The 17,955-nt window shown below is 37.3% G+C and overlaps 6 protein-coding genes and 1 pseudogene across 10 annotated transcripts; 4 read left to right on the top strand and 3 right to left on the bottom strand.

Moving 5' to 3' along the window:
* The first annotated feature begins 18 nt into the window (after positions 1-18).
* Positions 19-3,652, top strand: AT5G52410 (oxidoreductase/transition metal ion-binding protein). Of its 3 annotated transcripts, none has more exons than NM_001344996.1 (11): positions 19-360; positions 468-551; positions 632-748; positions 851-1,152; positions 1,238-1,326; positions 1,416-1,519; positions 1,613-1,703; positions 1,811-1,886; positions 1,975-2,089; positions 2,179-2,710; positions 2,925-3,652. In NM_001344996.1, exons 1-11 carry the CDS (start codon positions 111-113, stop codon positions 3,421-3,423), a joined length of 2,259 nt encoding a protein of 752 aa, NP_001332691.1. In that variant the 5' UTR covers positions 19-110; the 3' UTR covers positions 3,424-3,652. The 3 variants fall into 3 exon arrangements, with proteins under 3 accessions (NP_001332691.1, NP_200054.2, NP_974927.1); NM_124620.3 differs by having other exon boundaries at positions 78-360; positions 846-1,152; positions 2,925-3,574; NM_203198.1 differs by having other exon boundaries at positions 86-360; positions 824-1,152; positions 2,925-3,573.
* Positions 3,653-4,033: 381 nt separating this feature from the next.
* On the top strand, positions 4,034-5,428 carry AT5G52415 (annotated as a pseudogene). Its single transcript has one exon.
* A 270-nt stretch (positions 5,429-5,698) lies between these two features.
* On the top strand, positions 5,699-6,936 carry AT5G52420 (uncharacterized protein). The gene has a single exon (NM_124621.3): positions 5,903-6,936. It carries the CDS (start codon positions 5,947-5,949, stop codon positions 6,673-6,675), a length of 729 nt encoding a protein of 242 aa, NP_568771.1. The 5' UTR covers positions 5,903-5,946; the 3' UTR covers positions 6,676-6,936.
* AT5G52430 (hydroxyproline-rich glycoprotein family protein) lies at positions 6,880-9,496 on the bottom strand. The gene is made up of 2 exons (NM_124622.5): positions 9,080-9,496; positions 6,880-8,443 (listed from the first exon to the last, which is right to left on the bottom strand). Exons 1-2 carry the CDS (start codon positions 9,173-9,175, stop codon positions 7,223-7,225), a joined length of 1,317 nt encoding a protein of 438 aa, NP_200056.1. The 5' UTR covers positions 9,176-9,496; the 3' UTR covers positions 6,880-7,222.
* Positions 9,497-10,864: 1,368 nt separating this feature from the next.
* Positions 10,865-13,043, top strand: HCF106 (Bacterial sec-independent translocation protein mttA/Hcf106). The gene is made up of 6 exons (NM_124623.4): positions 10,865-11,239; positions 11,330-11,451; positions 11,804-11,863; positions 11,960-12,128; positions 12,450-12,620; positions 12,697-13,043. Exons 1-6 carry the CDS (start codon positions 11,026-11,028, stop codon positions 12,741-12,743), a joined length of 783 nt encoding a protein of 260 aa, NP_200057.1. The 5' UTR covers positions 10,865-11,025; the 3' UTR covers positions 12,744-13,043.
* On the bottom strand, positions 12,980-16,058 carry AT5G52450 (MATE efflux family protein). Its single transcript, NM_124624.4, has 8 exons — positions 15,637-16,058; positions 14,370-14,914; positions 14,195-14,281; positions 14,064-14,120; positions 13,745-13,983; positions 13,521-13,639; positions 13,340-13,426; positions 12,980-13,255 (listed from the first exon to the last, which is right to left on the bottom strand). The coding sequence occupies exons 1-8, from the start codon at positions 15,877-15,879 to the stop codon at positions 13,172-13,174; spliced, it is 1,461 nt and encodes a 486-aa protein (NP_200058.1). The 5' UTR covers positions 15,880-16,058; the 3' UTR covers positions 12,980-13,171.
* A 446-nt stretch (positions 16,059-16,504) lies between these two features.
* Positions 16,505-17,888, bottom strand: EDA41 (FBD, F-box and Leucine Rich Repeat domains containing protein; the record flags this gene model as incomplete). 2 transcript variants are annotated; one of them, NM_124625.2, is made up of 4 exons in its annotated part: positions 16,505-16,824; positions 16,913-17,051; positions 17,146-17,586; positions 17,679-17,888. In NM_124625.2, 4 exons carry the CDS (start codon positions 17,886-17,888, stop codon positions 16,505-16,507), a joined length of 1,110 nt encoding a protein of 369 aa, NP_200059.2. The 2 variants fall into 2 exon arrangements, with proteins under 2 accessions (NP_200059.2, NP_001331016.1); NM_001344997.1 differs by lacking the exon at positions 17,679-17,888 and having other exon boundaries at positions 16,505-16,606; positions 16,655-16,824; positions 17,146-17,592.
* Positions 17,889-17,955: the final 67 nt, after the last annotated feature.

Here is a 17,955-nt window from a genome sequence, read left to right on the forward strand (position 1 = left end):
TACGAAAGGTTCGTATCACGTTTCTTGTCTCGTCTATGAAGCAACGGACCAAAGTAAAGCGTAAATGGAAAATTCAGTTTCATGCGAATTTTCGAATCGTTTGCTAAATTATGGCGTCTACAATGGCGACATGGACACCAAGCTCTCTCCAGCTCAGAATTGCCCTAAATCACGGTATCTTCAAAGCTCCGGAGAGAGCGAAGATGACCAAGCTCAGTCGTCGTCTCCGTATATCATGCGTCGCGCAGAACGCAGAGCCAGGTCGCGATTCGGGTGAGAGTAACGGGTCGGATCGTTTTCGTGGGTGGGCTGATTCGGGAGACGATGAGAACAATTCTCGCGGTGGCGATTGGTTTAAAGGTACGGACTTTGGTTAACTTGGTAGATTTGTATTCGAATTTGGTTATAATATTCTGCAATTTTGTACCTTTTTCATGGTTTGTTGAAGGAATTTGATTTTTGTTCAGGAACCTTGTTATCTGGAGTTGCTGGAATGGTTTTGTTCGTTGGGCTAACTTACGCAGCTTTATCTTCCAAACGCAATGTCTTAAGTATGTGTTTCAATCTTCATTTAGTGATACAATGTAGTTGATTTTAATAATGAAGTTATCAAATTTTGGTGAATGTTTAGGACCAAAAGTAGAAGTGATGGTGACCACAGTTACTAAAAGTTCAATTGATCAAATCAGCACGGATGAGAATGAAGGAAATATTGTGACTAGTCAAGATAACCAGGAAAGCTATAGAGGTATAAACCCGAACCGTATAGGTTAAGTTCTTTGGTGCTTATTTTATCTCTCAATGTGGTTACCTGTTTAACAAGCGTTCCCTTTTCTGGATGTTAGTTTAGATTCACAAGTTTTATCTCCGGATGAAATAGATGTTGCGTCAAAATCCACGTCTACTAGGAAAGACAATGAGGAGGCGGAGAAAGCATCGGTAAGCTCAGCGGAGAGATACACATCATCTACAGAGCTGGATGGAGTAGATACACATACCTCTCAAATCCCAAACGAAAAGCAGAAAGCCCGCCGTTATACAGGAATACCTGCTCCTTCTACAGTTCCACAAGTAGATTCTTTAAAACCTATCTTTCCAACGGTTGTGGATCCAGTTCAAAGTCAAATGTTTGCAGCTTTACAAGCTTTAAAGGTTACTGCTTTCAGATTATTTTGACCAATCTTTTGATGTGTGAAGATACTGATTGCATATTTATAAAACCCTATTTAATTTTCAGGTTATTGAATCCGATGCTCTGCCTTACGATTTATGTACACGCCGTGAATTCGCTCGTTGGGTGGTTTCTGCAAGCAATACTCTATCGAGGTAACTATCAAAAAATCTCTTTCCTACTCTTGAAACATTGTGAAATATTTCACTGCCTTACAACGTGAAAATATCTTCATTGGTTATAGGAACTCAGCATCAAAAGTATATCCTGCCATGTATATAGAAAATGTTACTGAACTTGCATTTGATGATATTACACCTGAAGATCCTGATTTTCCATTCATTCAAGGTGATCATCGAATTTTTTGTACATTCACTCTGAAGTCTGAATCAGTGAAGTTATGTTTAATCTGCTTTCTTCATTTTTCATTGGATAGTATAGGTTTGGCAGAGGCAGGACTTATCTCAAGCAAACTCTCTAACAACAATATGCCTTCTTCTGAGAGCAGTCGGGTTACGTTCTCCCCAGAAAGGTAGACGTGCTATTTATTTTCACCCAGCCATATACATTATACGCTATTAAAAAGTAGCTATTGTTATGTGATATCCACTCTTTTCATCTCTTTTTCTCCCTCTGCAGTCCTCTAACACGTCAGGATCTATTGAGCTGGAAGATGGCTTTGGAATTTCGACAGCTTCCAGAAGCTGATAGCAAGGTTCTTTGTCTATTCCTTTCTTTTTCGTTTGCCACATCTAGTCATTGTAGCGTCGTAAACCTTACACAACTCACTTTTCTTATTTCAGAAATTATACCAACTTTCTGGTTTTCTTGACATTGATAAAATAAACCCAGAAGCATGGCCTGCCCTTATAGCTGACCTATCTGCTGGAGAACACGGAATAACAGCACTTTCTTTTGGTGAGTGAGATTCTTGCTTCTTAAGTAATCATATCATTAGAGTTTCACAACCAAAATTTGTTTTTAAAAGTCTTGTGTCCATCATCTAGGGCGTACCAGATTGTTTCAACCGTCGAAAGCAGTTACAAAAGCCCAAACAGCTGTGTCTCTTGCAATTGGTGATGCTTTTGAAGTAGTTGGTGAGGAGCTAGCTCGTATAGAAGCAGAGGCTATGGCCGAAAATGTGGTTTGTGCACATAACGAATTGGTTGCTCAGGTCGAGAAGGATATTAATGCTAGCTTCGAGAAAGAGCTTTTAAGAGAAAAAGAAATAGTAGATGCAGTGGAGAAATTGGCTGAAGAAGCAAAGTCAGAGCTAGCGAGACTTAGAGTTGAGAAAGAAGAGGAGACTCTTGCATTGGAGAGAGAACGCACATCGATTGAAACAGAAATGGAGGCTCTTGCAAGGATACGAAATGAGCTTGAGGAACAACTTCAAAGCCTTGCGAGTAACAAGGCAGAGATGTCATATGAGAAAGAGAGGTTTGATAGACTTCAAAAGCAAGTGGAGGATGAGAACCAAGAGATACTCCGGTTACAAAATGAGCTTGAAGTTGAAAGGAACGCTTTATCCATTGCCAGGTATAGAATATAGTATCTTGAAAGTTCTTCTTTCTTTCCCAAGCAAGATCAAATGAGCATGAATAGATCTTACACAGTGAGATAGAGGCAAAACATTTCTTAATTACATTGATTAGTGAAACTCAAAAACTTTTATATTGAAAAATGTGACAAATCAAACATATGAGAGTTTAGCTCTTCAGATTATTTACTGTTTTGAGTTTTGTTTTTGAAGGGATTGGGCTAAGGATGAAGCGAGAAGAGCAAGAGAACAAGCAAAAGTGCTAGAAGAAGCTAGAGGACGTTGGGAGAAGTATGGCCTAAAAGTGATTGTTGACAGCGACCTCCATGAACAGACAACAAAAACCGAATCTACTTGGCTGAACGCAGGAAAGCAAAATCATGTAGAAGGAACCATGAAAAGAGCTGGAAATCTGATTGCTAAGCTGAAGAAGATGGCGAAAGATGTAGGAGAGAAATCCAGAGAAGTAATTTACTTGATCATAGAGAAGATAAGCCTTCTGATATCAGCCTTAAAACAACAAGTTCATGGCATGGAGAACAAAGCCAAAGACCTCAAAATCAAAACTAAGTCTAAAGCAGAGGAAGTGTGGAGACAAACGAGCTTGAGGGCTGATGAGATCAGAAATATCTCTATAGTGAAGGCTAAGGAGACTGTGGAAGAGTTTAAGGACAGAGTCGGTAAACTCGGCGAGAAATTCAAGTCGAAGTAGGTTTATGCGGTTTGGTTGAAGATTAAGATTTGTTAGATAAAGATGCAAAACAATGAACTGTCTTAAATTCCAAAACCGGAAAGCTATGAGCCCCAACTTAGATAGATGACTACACTGATTATATGATTGTGGTCTTCGCCAGTTTTTACTACTACCACCATTTAGTCTTTGAATCCATTCTACAAGCAATTGAAGAATAAATATGGTATTGGATCAACTTCAAATTTTGAAACATGATAGGAAATTAAGTTGAGTCTCACTAATTTTTCTTAATATCTGACCATATATTTAAAATTAGTTACCAAAACCTTGGCAGTAAATTTTTAGTTAGATATGATAAAAGATACTATTGTTTTGATTAAAAAAAGGTAGAGATGATGAGATTTCTATGTTGAATTCAAAACAATAAAATAAATATTAGCTAAGATATCACGAAGTGATAAAGATGAATCTTTGATTAAATCACATTAAAAGTTGAAAAACGATATCATAAGAGATTTTGTGTTCTCTATATGTAACGCTATCTGGCAACATTCTTTCTGCTTTCCAATAAGGTTCATGAAGAATGGGTAACACAATTTCGAATGCAACAACGTTATCATACGGTGAAACGACATGCTCAAATCCAACTTCTACGATTGCGAGCAGTTTCACGGAACATCCTCGCCTTCTTGCTATTCTGTCAAGATTGAGAATCTCGCACAACTTAACAATGAAAAATACCAATCTCGTCGTTTCACGGTAGGCGGGTATTACTGGTATGTAGCTATAATCTTGCTCTTATATATTACCATTTATGTTTTATGAGACATGTAACACATATAGACCATGATTTTACTATGTACACATTAGCTCCTGAAGGGTTAAATTAAATCTTCATCATAAGAAAAGAACATGAATCTTTCTTACTTTATGCAATAATATTTCTGTTAAAAAGAAAACCTGCAGGAAATTGATTATATATCCAAAAGGGAACGACGAGGACCATGGAAGTGGTTATATTTCAATGTACGTAGAAATAGACAGCACATCTGAAGTTTTTGCATATGTCAAGTTCTTCGTCTACAATAAGAAAGAACAAATGTACTTTACTATTCAAAGTTGTTGGTTTAAAACATATCTATATTATTCAATATTTATATTAACTATATAAGACTTGTTCATTTGTCACATATGTCACGTTGAATTACTCCATTTTTTCTAATAGATACTGAAGTAAAGCGTTTCAATGCTTTAAGAATGGTATGGGGATTCTCTCAAATGCTTCCTCTCCACTTATTCGAAAATCCAAAAAATGGATATATATTCGACGGGCAAAAATGCGAGTTTGGTGTTGAAGTGATGGTTGTTCCACCCCTTACCAATTGGGAAGTGATGTCTTTTGATCAGAAACTCTCACCATCCACATTCTCCTGGAGTGCCAATGGTTTCTCCTTATTGACAGAGAATCTTTATGTGTCAAACAACTTTTCAGTTGGAGGAAGAGAATGGTGAGGCTAATAAGTCATTGAATATATATACACGTCTATGTATGCTAAGTGTATACAAAATAATGTGACTTTTCTATAGGTGTTTGAAGATGTATCCAAAGGGAAGAGAGGCAGATGGCAAATGGTTGTCCTTATTTCTGCATATATATAGCTGATAGTGAAACCTTTTCGGAGGATGAGAAGATTTACGTGCATGCAGATCTCCGAGTATTATACCCACGTCCACATGTATACAACAATCACGTCACACAGAAACGTATAATTAACTTTGAAACACAATTTTCTATATTCTTGAATAAATCACTTAGTTGCTTTTTTCAAGTCTTAACTAAATTTTCAATACCTTACATATATTTATTTTTCTTGCAGTTAACGTCTGTTACAAGAAATCAACTCAAGGGTGGGGTTGCGAAGATTTTGCGGCTATAGCCATCGGGAGTGTAATTACTTGGACAATGACACTTTGACATTGGAGGTCGAATTTAAAGTTGTTTCTACAACCAAGTATTCTCACCCATGATCTAAGCTCTTCTTGTAGAATATCTACAATATTCCATATTCTACTACAAGTCTAGTAATCTACAATGCCTTGTTTCATACGATTTCTAGTAATTAGTTCCTTTTTAGTTAAATCAATTCTACAGTTTATGGTTCCGGATTCATTTCCTGCTAACTAATTATATCATTTTTTATAACTAGTAATCATTGAAGCTTATAATTGAAATCTATAACTACAAAGCCTAGTGCACTTACGTCCAGAAAGCCAAAATAATTAGGCTTCCTATTAACACATATATTTATATGTTTCTTAAGAACTTTTACGAAATTACCTGCATGTAGTTAAAATAATAAAATCTAAACTAATTGTGAGCACAACAATAATCCGCCACGTCTTCTAAACCTCTTCCATTCAAAACTCTTCACTATCCGCCACGTGTCCCCTTCTTCACACTCTTTTTATCTTCCTCCACCTCTAAAACTTTCTCACCACATTTTCCCGAGAAAACAAAAAAAAAAAACTTACACCAAAACGATGTCTGGAGGTGTCGGTCCAACGTACAACGACATAACCTTACCCAAAGAAGAAGAAGAAGAACATCAAACCCAATCCACCTCAACAGTATCATCCACCGGAAAACCCGCCGGATTCTTCTCATTCCGACAACTAAACATCCTCGCAATAATCATCGTTCTCTCCGCAAGTGGTCTCGTAACAATCCAAGATTTCATATTCACGATCCTCACTCTCATCTACTTCTTCTTCCTCTCGAAACTTATCTTCCCACCACACAACAATCCAAACCGTGACGCTCCTCTCACAAGCTCCACAAACAAAATCTTCCGTATCTATGTTACAGCGGCGGGGATCGTCGGGCTTATCATTCCGATCTGTTACATCTTCGAAGGAATCGTTGAGGATGATAAGAACGGTGTTAGCGCAGCTGCACCGCACGTGTTTCTTTTAGCGAGTCAGATTTTTATGGAAGGATTAGCGACCATGTTTGGCTTCTCTGCTCCGGCGAGGATTCTTGTTCCGATTGTTTACAACGCCAGGAGGGTTTTGACTCTTGTGGAGTGGATTATGAGTGAGTTCTCGAGGGAGGATGTGACGGGGACGGTTTCTGCGCGGCGGATGTATGCCGGGAAAGTTTTGGCGGCGGCTAATTTAGGGATTTGGTCGTTTAATCTCTTTGGTGTTTTGATTCCGGTTTATCTACCCAGAGCGTTTAAGAGGTATTACGGTTCTGATAAGGAGGATTGAAATCCCGGTTTAGTTCCGGTTCCAATAAGGAGAGTCAAAACCCGGTTTAATTCCTTTGTGGTTCACAGCTCTTGTTGTTTTCCCTTTTTGTTCTGTATATTATTTCGATGTTTTCTTTTGAACAATTCAGTTTATGTAGTAGTTCACAGTTGTATTAGATTTCTTACGATAATAACCGAATCTATGTTTCTGAAAGAACAGAAATGAAAATGTTTTAGTAATGATATAGAATAAGACCATTCACGATCTCAGTTCAAACAATATATTTGTATGAAACAGTAAAACAAGAAATAAACAATTTATATCAATGTAACAAGATTAGATGTAGGAGCTGATCCAAGAATATTCCAAAGTTTCCAACTACATGAGTACAGAAGTTAACTGCAAATCAAAGCTTTAAGCTTATTTATTCAGTGTGTATAAGTTGTTAGAACCCAAATCTCTTACCTTTTTTCACGATCCATGTTCAAGGTTTGTTACTTATAGGGTTTTATATCTCTGTCTTTGGTAATGAGGAAGAAGAAGAAGAGATGTCATTTTAATTTGGTTAGCTGACTCCAGATCGTAACCCCGGGAAGAAACTCCAGCTGTTTCCTGCAACCTTCTCGATATTCTCGTCTTTCGTGTTGTCGAATTTAAATTCTTTGCTAGATCCAATCGATGAGGAACTCAGCTTCTGAATTCTATGCTGTTCGTTCTCTCTGTCTCCTGACCTTTTCTCTATGTTTCTTCTTATGTCTGTTGATGAACTCTCCTCTGTTTCGATCCGGTCATTGTTGTTCATTCTGTCGTGTGATCGATTTAGCTTGCTTGCAAGACAACGTGCAACGTCTTCACCTGTTAACTCAAACGAAACTCTGTGATCTGCTACCATGACTTCAGAGCCATGATCCGAATTTGCCAGTGAAGCGACCTCAGAGATCTGATTTTGAAGAGGCCATGTGGTATTGTTGGGTGTTAAGTTTCCAGATACTATCTCTGGACCATTTGGTGTCAGAGCGCCTGAAGCCAAACCTGAACCATGCCCAACAGGTGTGATCGATCCAGAACCGAACCTCGATCCCCATTTACGAGCTGTAAAGTGCTCAAAACCCAAGAACTTTGGAGGCTCGCCTATTCGAAACTCAACCATGGGTGATTTACCAGGGTAAGGAGAAGATGTACCAGAGTTTGAAATCACTGACCCGGGAGAGATTAGATTACCACCACCAGGACTCCCCGGACACACCTGATTAGACCGAAACTCATAGTGCGAAGACGAAAACTTTTGATTCATCCCACTAGTACTATCCCTCCGAGTTAGCTCCAACGAAGAAGTAAGCAACTGAGCAAAGGGCACTTCAGGTGAAGAAGGTGTAGTTATATGGACTGATGATTCAGGAGGTGGAGTATACGGTGCAGTAGATGGCTCAGTTATAAACGCAGAGAACACCGGAGGAGTGACTGGTTGAGTTTCATTAGCATAAGGTCCAACGGTAAAGACAGATTGAGGCTCCTTAGGCGAGAATGTATTGCTAGTAAGAGAAAGTGGACCAACAGGCGAGTGAGAAACCGATGAAGGATCCGATTGCAAAAACGAAGCTGGAGATGAAGGAGGAGCTATAAAGGGAAGAACAACAGTAGTTGAAGTAGCTGAGTTTTGAACAGTAACTACCGGAACTCCAGATGTAACCGGTTCAGGTACAAGCACAGCATTACCAATCCTTTTATTGTTCTTCTGAGTTCCAAAACATGAATATAAACTCCAACATTTTCCCCATCTTCCCTTCTGTACAAATTAAACACACAAAATTAGACTCATCTTGATCCCCTTTAGAGAGAACTGTTTCAACAAAACTTTCTCAAAGTAAAAGCTTTTGATAATAAAGTTAATCTTGTTTAGTTTCTAATAAGTAGCTAAACGTTTGTAATTCACTTTTGGAGAAATTTATACTATCCGTGGAAAATTAACCAAACATGAAATAGAAACGCTTTTAACCTTTTTAATCATGGATGCTATTATGACTTGTAAAGCCAATCCACAAAAAGATTGAAAAAGCAACAACGCATCTTTTTACCTTTTTGAGACCACAATTGTAATCCAGAGAGAACAAATCAAAGTCGTGAAATCAAGAACTAAGCTCACCATTAGCTCTGATCTAGAATCGTAATCAAAATCAAAACACCAAAATCGCAAATTCAAATCACATTCACTACAGTTTCGTAACTATGAGCTAAATCAAAACAGCAAAATCGCGAAATTCAAAACTAAGAACAGATCAAATTTTCAGAGCAATCATTCAAACAAAAGCTATAAATCTCGGAATCACGATCTAAATCAAGCAAGTAACAATACTGATCTATGAGCAGAAGAAAAACACATTTCAATCACGGAAAATCTGGAAGAAGAAGCTTAGTAGTTTACCTGAGAAGAAGACGGCTGTACTCGAGACTCGGCGGTGACGATGGCGGTAGCGGCGGCGTTAACAGTCTCAACGCTGTTATTAACAACGTTCCTCATCTTTCGAACTCAGATTCACACCGACTACAATAACATCCAGATTTGCTTGCTTACTACTACTCAGAAACCACCACTTGGATCTACTACGCAGAGAGATTTTCCCGAGAAAATCAAATGAGAAAAGGATAAATAAATCAAATAAAAAGCGAAGAAGGTTTTGTATAATGATGGATCGAATTCTCTCTCTCTCTCTCTCACTCACACCGGTCGTTATCTAGTCCAGCTTTTCATTCAATTTCACCACGAGCTTTTGCCACGTCATCACATTTTAGATGGTTCATGGTTCCTTTCCTTCACACCACCACACGCGCTTCACTTAAAATAGTTATGCATCATTTGGGAGGGTAAATAACGGTTTGATCGGTTTGGTTCAATCCCTAGAAATGCAGATTCAATTTTTATCTACATACATAGTTACTAAAACTTGTTAAAGAAATTCTAATATATTGGTTGTGAACATATATTTGTCTCTGCATTGTGGGTTTTCTCAAATCAAAGTTCCAAAAAGAAAAAGGGTAATATCTAGAACTTAATTTTTTTTGGTATATATAGACTAGTATCGTAAAATACTAACGTTGGCCAATGTCTATATGTAGGTGTTTTTTTTATAGAATAATTATTGGTCTTCAAATGTACCTATAAAATGGATGATTCTATACTTGTTCAAAGGAAAGAAGAAATATATTAGACCATGGGGAAGAGTTGACCCATAGCCTTTATGTACGCATATGATATGGGGACCGATCAATAAGTGAGAGAGGTAATATAATAGAAGCCGCTTCATCATTGGAACTCCCATGTGACCTCCTCTCAAGTTTTGAGCATTTCTTTAATCTTTTTATAACTAGAGTCACTTTTATTAATTTCTTTTGAATGTTCTTCTCTACTGTTGCTATACTATTCTCTAATTATTCACAAATAGTTATTATTAGTGTTTTCAATATATTTTGTATCCTTAACTTTGTAACTATTTATGCCCATTAAGTAAAACAAAATAAAATAATTGGAGAAAGGTTGGTAACAAGAAGAATTAAGAAGCACACGTGCGCAGACCATCTTGTTGTGTGTGATGGCTTTTTGAGCAAACCCTCGTGCGTGTGTGTGGCTGCCACTCCTTTACCTTTCTTTTCTACTTTTGTTACTTTCTTCTTTATTAAGTCTCTCTACAATGAAAACTAATTATTACTCTTTCTTTTTACCTTTTTAGGATATGAACCATGTTGACATCAGTCAAAACTAAGAGTCTTCCCTAATTAATTATGTTGTTTAAGTTCAATACCACCAATCAATACATGAATCAAATTGGTTGTGTATCTTTATAATACTCAACTTGTTTGGTACTGTATCATTATCGAGTTAAGATTTCTAAAGAATAACTAAACTAAAACTTTAAAAGAAGTTGTTGTTGTTGAAATTTATCCCTATGATTCGACGTTTGAGGAAGAACTATAAACACAAATCTCACTTGTTACTCGATTCGATTGAGAATAAAAGAAAACCCGAAACAGAATGGAAAGAATACTATGATACTTGCACACTCCACTATGTTTAGAGAAAGTTTATCCAAGAGAAAGAGAGCAACCAAAGAACTCAGCTCAGGCCCAATAAATCAAGCCCAAATTAAATATCATACATTTTTAACGGCCCAATATTTCTGTGTTTGCGACTATCTCATTCAGATTTTCCAAAGGATAATTTAGATTTTCTCTGTTTTATCTTTTTGTGTGTGTTGTTATTTCATTTTCAAGCTCTGGACATTTGATTGGTGATGAAGCTGAGGGAGTGAATTTATGGCTTAAGATAGTCTTCAAAGCTACATACAAAACTATATTACAATTTCGAAGCTGCCCATGGCCATGGCGTTACAGATTATAGCTTCTTCTTCTTCATCACCAACGATTACAAAATCTCACCTTTTCTCTTATCCTCCTCTGCAATCTCGTTATAAAGCTTCGAAACCTAACCTCTCCTCATGGTTTTCTCTTCTGGGTTCTTCTCGTTTCTCTCCTTACATTGGTTTAAAGCATTTGGGCATCTCAATCTCGCCGAAATCTTCAAACCCAGGTTTCGATTTCAGAGATATGATTGCTTCTTTACTTCTGGGTTTTTGTAAAGTTGTTTAATTTCTGAAGTTGGGTGGTTTTTTGTGTGCAGAGAAGAAGAGAAGATGTAAGAGTATGATGATTCGTGCGTCTCTGTTTGGTGTTGGAGCACCTGAGGCTTTGGTTATTGGTGTTGTTGCTTTGTTAGTCTTTGGTCCTAAAGGTCTTGCTGAGGTTAGTGTCTTTGTGTGTGTAAAATTTCTTGATGATTGATTTGGAATCATATCTTTTTAGGGTTTAAGCAACTTATGAATTAGTACTGTTTAGTTTCTCTTATGAGAATTGGAGTATGGTGTATAGTTGAGGCTAGAGATAGATGACCTTTTGGCTTAATAGTGTTTGATTCTCTGTGGATTTAAAATCTTAACTTGGAGAAAGTTCGACGTCTATACGGAGCCATTTGAGAGTCTGAGTTTGGGAATGAGAAGAGAAAAGAGCTCAAGATATCACTGTTGCTTCTCCATATAGTCTTTTAGAGTTGTTTTAGCTCTTTGAAGAAGTGTTTTACTTGCTATGATCCGTGCAGGTAGCTCGGAATCTTGGAAAAACTCTGCGTACATTTCAGCCAACGATTAGAGAGCTACAGGTTTAATTTCTATCTCAAGACTTTCAGAAATTATGAGGTTTGTTTGTATATGTTGTGCCTAACTGTTTTTGTTTGTTTACATGTCTTTTGTTTTAGGATGTTTCAAGAGATTTTAAAAGTACCCTTGAGCGTGAAATTGGCCTTGATGATATCTCAACGCCAAACGTGTACAACCAAAACAGAACGAATCCTGTTCAACCTCCTCCTCCACCACCACCACCATCAGTTCCTAGCACTGAAGCTCCTGTGACTGCAAATGATCCCAGTGAGTGGTCTAACTATACTATGCGCGCATATGCTTTTGTTCTTCTTCATCTTTCACCAAATTCACACTAAACAAAGTTAACAAAGATACTGTCATTTGGTTCTGGAAATATTAGATTCTATTTGCCAACAGAATAGGAAGCATGTGCTAGGCATTTGATTGAGACATATTAAAAAGTAGTTTGATTCCTCTAGATCATAAGCTCCTCAAGCATTGGCTAATCTGTAACCTACTGTCATTGTTTTAATGTTTTCTATATTCATCATATTCATGAAATGGAGTAGTGAACCTAAGCTAAGATGATTTCATTGAAATAAGCAGATGATTCACAATCACCAAAAGCTTACACATCCGAGGATTACCTCAAGTTCACTGAAGAGCAGCTAAAAGCTTTGTCTCCCGCTGAAAGCCAAACAGAGGATCAAACTCAGACTCAAGAACCGCCACAACCCACAACTGTACAAACACCTACCGGAGAAAGCCAGCCCAATGGTTAGCCTTGCTTCTGATCAGCAAATTAAGAACTCTCTCATCATCTTCAAAGTTGTCTAAAACTCGGTTGTTGCAGGTACAGCGAGAGAAACAACAGCTGCATCTCCTCCAAGGCAAGATTGAAAGCACCAAAATATGACTTGTAGTGTTAAAAAGCATAAGCCTCTCTATACTGGGAAGCTGCTGAGGGAATTTTTTTGATCTGCCAAAAAGGACGAAGCTATTAGCTCTCAGGACATTCTCGCAAAGCTGTATGTGCATCTTGATAATATGTCTGTGTATTTATGTTACATTAGATTCTTTCTTAATGGTAATTGAGTTTATTAGGTCAAAGCTTGGAAAATAATGAAATGAGTATAAATTATTGGCTCTTGCTCTCATTTCATCAATATTCAGAGTTTAATCACTGGATCTAGAAATTTCATGTTTTCTTTTATTACCATTTCTCTTCCATATTGGTTAAAAATGATGAAGTAAAATACATTTTTTAAACTATCAATGACAATGATTGAGTGTCTTTGTTGTTAAGAACAAAACACACACAATGGTTCTCAAAATACAACAACTGATCTGTCATCGACTGCAAAATCTTTCACACTTGAAGAAGACTCAATTCTGTTTGTAGCTTTCTTGGCCTATCCATTAAAATACACGAAGAAAACATTAATCATAATTAATCTAAGATCCATGCATAGCTTTTATAACAAAAAGATATTTACCTCTTCATCCCAATTTGTAAAAATAGTGACGAGGCCAAGACCAAAAACTTGAACAACGAGGGCACATATGATTCCAAGCCAAAGCCCCTTAAAATTTAACATTGTTGATATGTTTAACGTTGACATTATAATCAGTTAAATAAAAAAAAAAATCTGATTAAATTGGGGTAGTTTCATTTACCCGACCACCAACGTGAAAGTGAAAAGCAAGTAACAATCCTGAAGGAACTCCAACAAGATAATATGAACCAAGATTAATGATTGCTCCTATCTTCTGCCATCCACATCCTCTAGCAACCCCTGATTAATTAACCGGAAAAACAAACATAACCGGACTTAACCAAGTTTTTCATGATTAGTGTATTTTTAATTGTCTTTACTTGCAAGCAAAGAAAGAAAAAGAACCTGAGAGAACGCATTGAAGACTGTCTAGAAAATTTCCTAAGGCGAGAATTGGCATCATCGAGGCTACGTAGCTGACTACTTCTAGTTCACTACTATAAGCTAATCCCCATATATTCCTTATCAATATCAAGACTGATCCGATCACTATACTTTCTGCTACTGCAATGCAAATGACCACACGCACCGCAAGCTTAGCCACTTTCGGGTTACCCGCTCCTAATTCATTTGAGATCCTCGTGCTGCACCAATATTAAAGGAAAGTCAATGGTCTATCATGATTTTGATGTAAGGTTACATGATTCAAGTTATATAAGTTTACCTTGCAGCGCCACTTAGACCAAATGGGATCATCCACATTGTTCCTGATGTATTAAGGCTGCAAATAATTTCTGACTAAACTCAAGAACATGATAAAGAAAATACACAATTATTCATATGCATTGTTCTAACCAGATTGAGAGAACAGAAGTTTCTAGAACCGGGTTTGGAAGAAGTCCTGATAAGAGAACTAAAAGTTCAAAGGACCACATCTCTAAGCTGCACTCAAACAACATTACATAAGAAATCAAGATAGCTAATTAAGAGATCCATGTATTTGTAACATTGATTCATATATATGTATTACCAGACCATAAGTGCAGAAGGAACAGCTAGTCTCAGAAAAGGGAGGATATCGCGTAGAGCCTCCTTAGAGAAACCGGTCCAAGTTAGTGAGCAAGAAGGCGAAAACTTGACGTAACAGAACAAGAGAACGACATTAAGCCAATACGAAATGGAGTTGGCAAGAGCAGCTCCTTGAAACCCTAAACCAGATTTGAAAACCAAGACCCAACAAAGGAGGACATGTAGAGAAGTTGTTACTCCAGAGCAGAAAACCACAGGAAACACATTGTTTTGGGCCTGCAAGAACCTGTTAAAGCATTGAAGAAGACCGTAGGCGAAGATGCTTGGGATCATGAATTTTGCGTAGGAGCCAGCGAGTGTAGCAATGGATTTGTTTTGTCCAAAGAAGACGAGAAGGTGCTCTGTGTTAGCCCAAATGATGGAGAGAGGAATAGAAGCTAGTGTAAGAACAAACATAGCTCTTTGCATTTGTATTCCTAACATTCCGTACTTCTTTGCTCCGTACGCTTGGCCACAAAGCGTATCTAACGCACTTGCTGTTCCCATCTGTTCATGAGGAAAATGGAAAAGTGAATCAGTGTAGTTTCTTGCTTCACAAGTAAAAACGTACAACCCAATTTTTAAAACTTTCAATTGAATATTAAAATTTGGATTTGTTGACATCGTTCAATGTTCGACAAGTGGTTTTCAAGTTCAAATAAGAGCCATAAGCAACTGCTTAAAGCATTCATTTTTGTTTATACAAGAAAAACATTTTGATTTTGTTATTTTGGCGTTTTCACTTCTCGATCTGTCCATAAAATGGCAAAAATGTATTTTGTTTTCTTGTCGCATGAGTGGCAGAAAAGATGCTTACGCAACTTGGATATTCAAATAAGGTGGCCTGATAACTGATAAAGTGATATGTCCATCATAGGTGAGGTGAATAATATATATTTCTTTCTAATGATATATAATTACTAATACATCTCTTTTTAGAGATAAACTAATTAAAGATTTAAAGCACTATATATTACTTGCACACAAAAAAAAAAACTCTACATATTAAAAAAATCCAAAGGTTTGCATATATGTATAGGAAAAAAATCAAAAAAAATGATATTAATTACCAAATCAAGTTTCACATTCAGACATTTATTCCTAATATCCTAAATTTGGAAGATTTTTTTTTGGTAAATTAAATTAAAGATTAAGATACATGGTTAAGAATAAATTGATATGGGAATATGTAATTTGTAGAAAGACAGAGAGAGTGAGGAAAAACTGACGAGGAAGCTGAAACCGGTGACGGAGGCGAAAGAGGTGGCGATGGATGCGGCGGAGAGAGGAAGAGAGCCAAGATGGCCAACGAACATGACGGAGATAACTTGTAGACAAAACTGAAGAAGACTCACGGCGATGAGTGGGCCTGAAAGCCATAGCTGCTTCTTCACTTCTTCCTTGACACTACTTTTCTCTCCGATCAAAGGCCATGACAAATCACCCTCTCCTCTTTCTCTGTCGTCCCTCATTTTTTTTTGAGAAATAGCAAAGCTATGACAAAGTATCTTCCTATCTTTAAGGGCTTTGTGTTTGGTCCGGTCTCTCTCTTCTCTCTCGCTTTGTCCCTATTGATGTGTGATTTGTGGTGTGTAGGGATTAGTACTTTTTTATTTTGTCAACTTTATAAATAGAGTGAATCATTACTTGGCTAATAATGAAAAATCAAATGGATTTTATTCCTTTTAAAATATTTATTGGCAGTCGCATACAAGAGCGGGTTGAATCCAGAAAACATTGGCAAATCTATTATTAATAAAATTTAAAAATATAGGAATTTGATAAAATTTCGTTTTATTCGGTTCGGTTTTCTTTGTAACACTAAAATTGCAAAAAAAAACTATCATTTCAATTTTATAAAAAAAATTTCAGGTTTGTGTTCTATAACTTCAAAGGTAAAATCTAAAATTGTCGAAGTTGGTATGTAGTATTCAATTCCCTCATAAATTTGTATTTTTCTTCCAGATTCTCGATGGGCCCGGCAATGGTAAAATGTTATGCATCAAAGAAACAATGTGTCCAATATGTTCAAAGAAGTTAGAATATGTTCCCATATAGATGTGGTTTTGCACCAAATGGTAAGAGAATATACATTCTTCATTTAAACACAAGCGTAGACGTTGTTGAAACTCTAGGCATAGACTTTAAGACCGTTTCTATCACCTCTCTCTCTTCAAGATGGAAGGTTGATATCTCTCTCTTCAAGATTGAAGATTGAAAATGTTCCCATATAGATGTGACTGTCACTTTCTTTAAACACTTTGCATTAGCAAAAATGTATCTTATGAGCTGTGTCTCTTCTTCGTTTCCTCTATATCCATGCCACACAAACTCCTCATCTAAATGAGCCGACAAGCATCTGGGAACAGTACCTTGGTTGGTACCATGACAATGGGAGATTTCCGGGTCGATATCCACTTACCTGGATGCAAGTACATAAAAATCTATGAGGTGGAATCAAAGAATCAGTTTATACAACAAGGAGATTGCGTTGTTACTTGTTACTTACAGAAGTGATAGCAAGAAATCTTAGTTTAGGAGAGTTGTTGAGAATTAGTGGAATTATATCCAACCAGAGATGGCCATGTGGACATATCACTAATTTTCCAAGTCGAGTGAAGGTAAAGCCACGAAAATCCAGAGCCTTCAATGACTAAATCAAAAGCCAATATAAATCAATGTGATCAAACCTAACAGCCAAGAAGAAAAAAAACAATAATAATAAAAAGGATAGATACCATTGGATCTTCCAAAGGTAACACAAGATACGTGACCAAGGAAATAGCTTTGAGAAACTTGTCATCAGTATGACATACAACGTCGATATGTGGCTTTTCAAGGCGAAGCTTATGCACCTTCGCGAAACGGTAGTCCCGGTTATCACTGATGGCGAGGCCCACTTTCGATCGGGCAAGAACTGAGCAACTTGATATAAGCCTCTCTAGAGAATTTTCATCTTTGAACACCACATAAAAAAGGCGTAATATGTTGAGTGACGGGAGGCAAACCGAAGAAGGAACATCCACTATAATCTTGTCCGAAAGAGTCAATTCCACAAGTGTTTTGCATGTGTAAAGACTCTTAGGCAAGCTGGTAGGCTCTGCCGTCCAGTGGAGCTCTAACTCTAGCTTGCGCACAAAGCGATCAACTGCATTTGCAACTAATTTCCCAACATCTACCTCAATAGAAAATTTTTACCGAGTTGGATGCACAAAGTTTCTAGAAAAGGTGCCTTGTGAAGTTCCAATAACTTTTCAAGAAACTTCCACACGCTTTCGCATTCATCACCAGGATCACTGTACTCGAGTTTAGGCAACAACGTCCAGACATAACGCCATCGTTTTGACAATATCATTGTCCCAACTGCATCTTTGATCGGTACAAGCAACAAAATCTGGATAAGCAAATCGTCGGGCAACGAACTGATCTCGTCTCTAGAAGCAACAACCTCTTCATCAATTCTTTGACAACGTTCGGCCATTAGTGATGTAATAGCTAGCTGAGTTTGTGATAAAGATTTCAAATATAGGTAAGCAGAGACGAGGAGG

This window comes from Arabidopsis thaliana, chromosome 5 (genome assembly GCF_000001735.4).
Source record: "Arabidopsis thaliana chromosome 5, partial sequence".
In the NCBI taxonomy this organism is placed as follows: Eukaryota; Viridiplantae; Streptophyta; class Magnoliopsida; order Brassicales; family Brassicaceae; genus Arabidopsis; species Arabidopsis thaliana.

What these genes read in the sequence shown, in the direction of transcription:
- AT5G52430 (NM_124622.5), bottom strand. Translation starts at nt 9,175, where the DNA reads ATGAGGAACGTTGTTAATAACAGCGTTGAGACTGTTAACGCCGCCGCT. An exon ending in TACAGCCGTCTTCTTCTCAG is followed by an intron (nt 8,444 to 9,079) that starts GTAAACTACTAA and finishes TAATTTGTACAG; the next exon opens with AAGGGAAGATGGGGAAAATG.
- HCF106 (NM_124623.4), top strand. Translation starts at nt 11,026, where the DNA reads ATGGCCATGGCGTTACAGATTATAGCTTCTTCTTCTTCATCACCAACG. An exon ending in GCCGAAATCTTCAAACCCAG is followed by an intron (nt 11,240 to 11,329) that starts GTTTCGATTTCA and finishes TTTTGTGTGCAG; the next exon opens with AGAAGAAGAGAAGATGTAAG. An exon ending in CGGAGAAAGCCAGCCCAATG is followed by an intron (nt 12,621 to 12,696) that starts GTTAGCCTTGCT and finishes CGGTTGTTGCAG; the next exon opens with GTACAGCGAGAGAAACAACA.
- AT5G52420 (NM_124621.3), top strand. Translation starts at nt 5,947, where the DNA reads ATGTCTGGAGGTGTCGGTCCAACGTACAACGACATAACCTTACCCAAA.
- AT5G52410 (NM_203198.1), top strand. Translation starts at nt 111, where the DNA reads ATGGCGTCTACAATGGCGACATGGACACCAAGCTCTCTCCAGCTCAGA. An exon ending in TTCCAAACGCAATGTCTTAA is followed by an intron (nt 552 to 631) that starts GTATGTGTTTCA and finishes GTGAATGTTTAG; the next exon opens with GACCAAAAGTAGAAGTGATG. An exon ending in GCAAGCAATACTCTATCGAG is followed by an intron (nt 1,327 to 1,415) that starts GTAACTATCAAA and finishes CATTGGTTATAG; the next exon opens with GAACTCAGCATCAAAAGTAT.
- AT5G52450 (NM_124624.4), bottom strand. Translation starts at nt 15,879, where the DNA reads ATGAGGGACGACAGAGAAAGAGGAGAGGGTGATTTGTCATGGCCTTTG. An exon ending in TCACCGGTTTCAGCTTCCTC is followed by an intron (nt 14,915 to 15,636) that starts GTCAGTTTTTCC and finishes CCTCATGAACAG; the next exon opens with ATGGGAACAGCAAGTGCGTT. An exon ending in GGTCTAAGTGGCGCTGCAAG is followed by an intron (nt 13,984 to 14,063) that starts GTAAACTTATAT and finishes ATATTGGTGCAG; the next exon opens with CACGAGGATCTCAAATGAAT.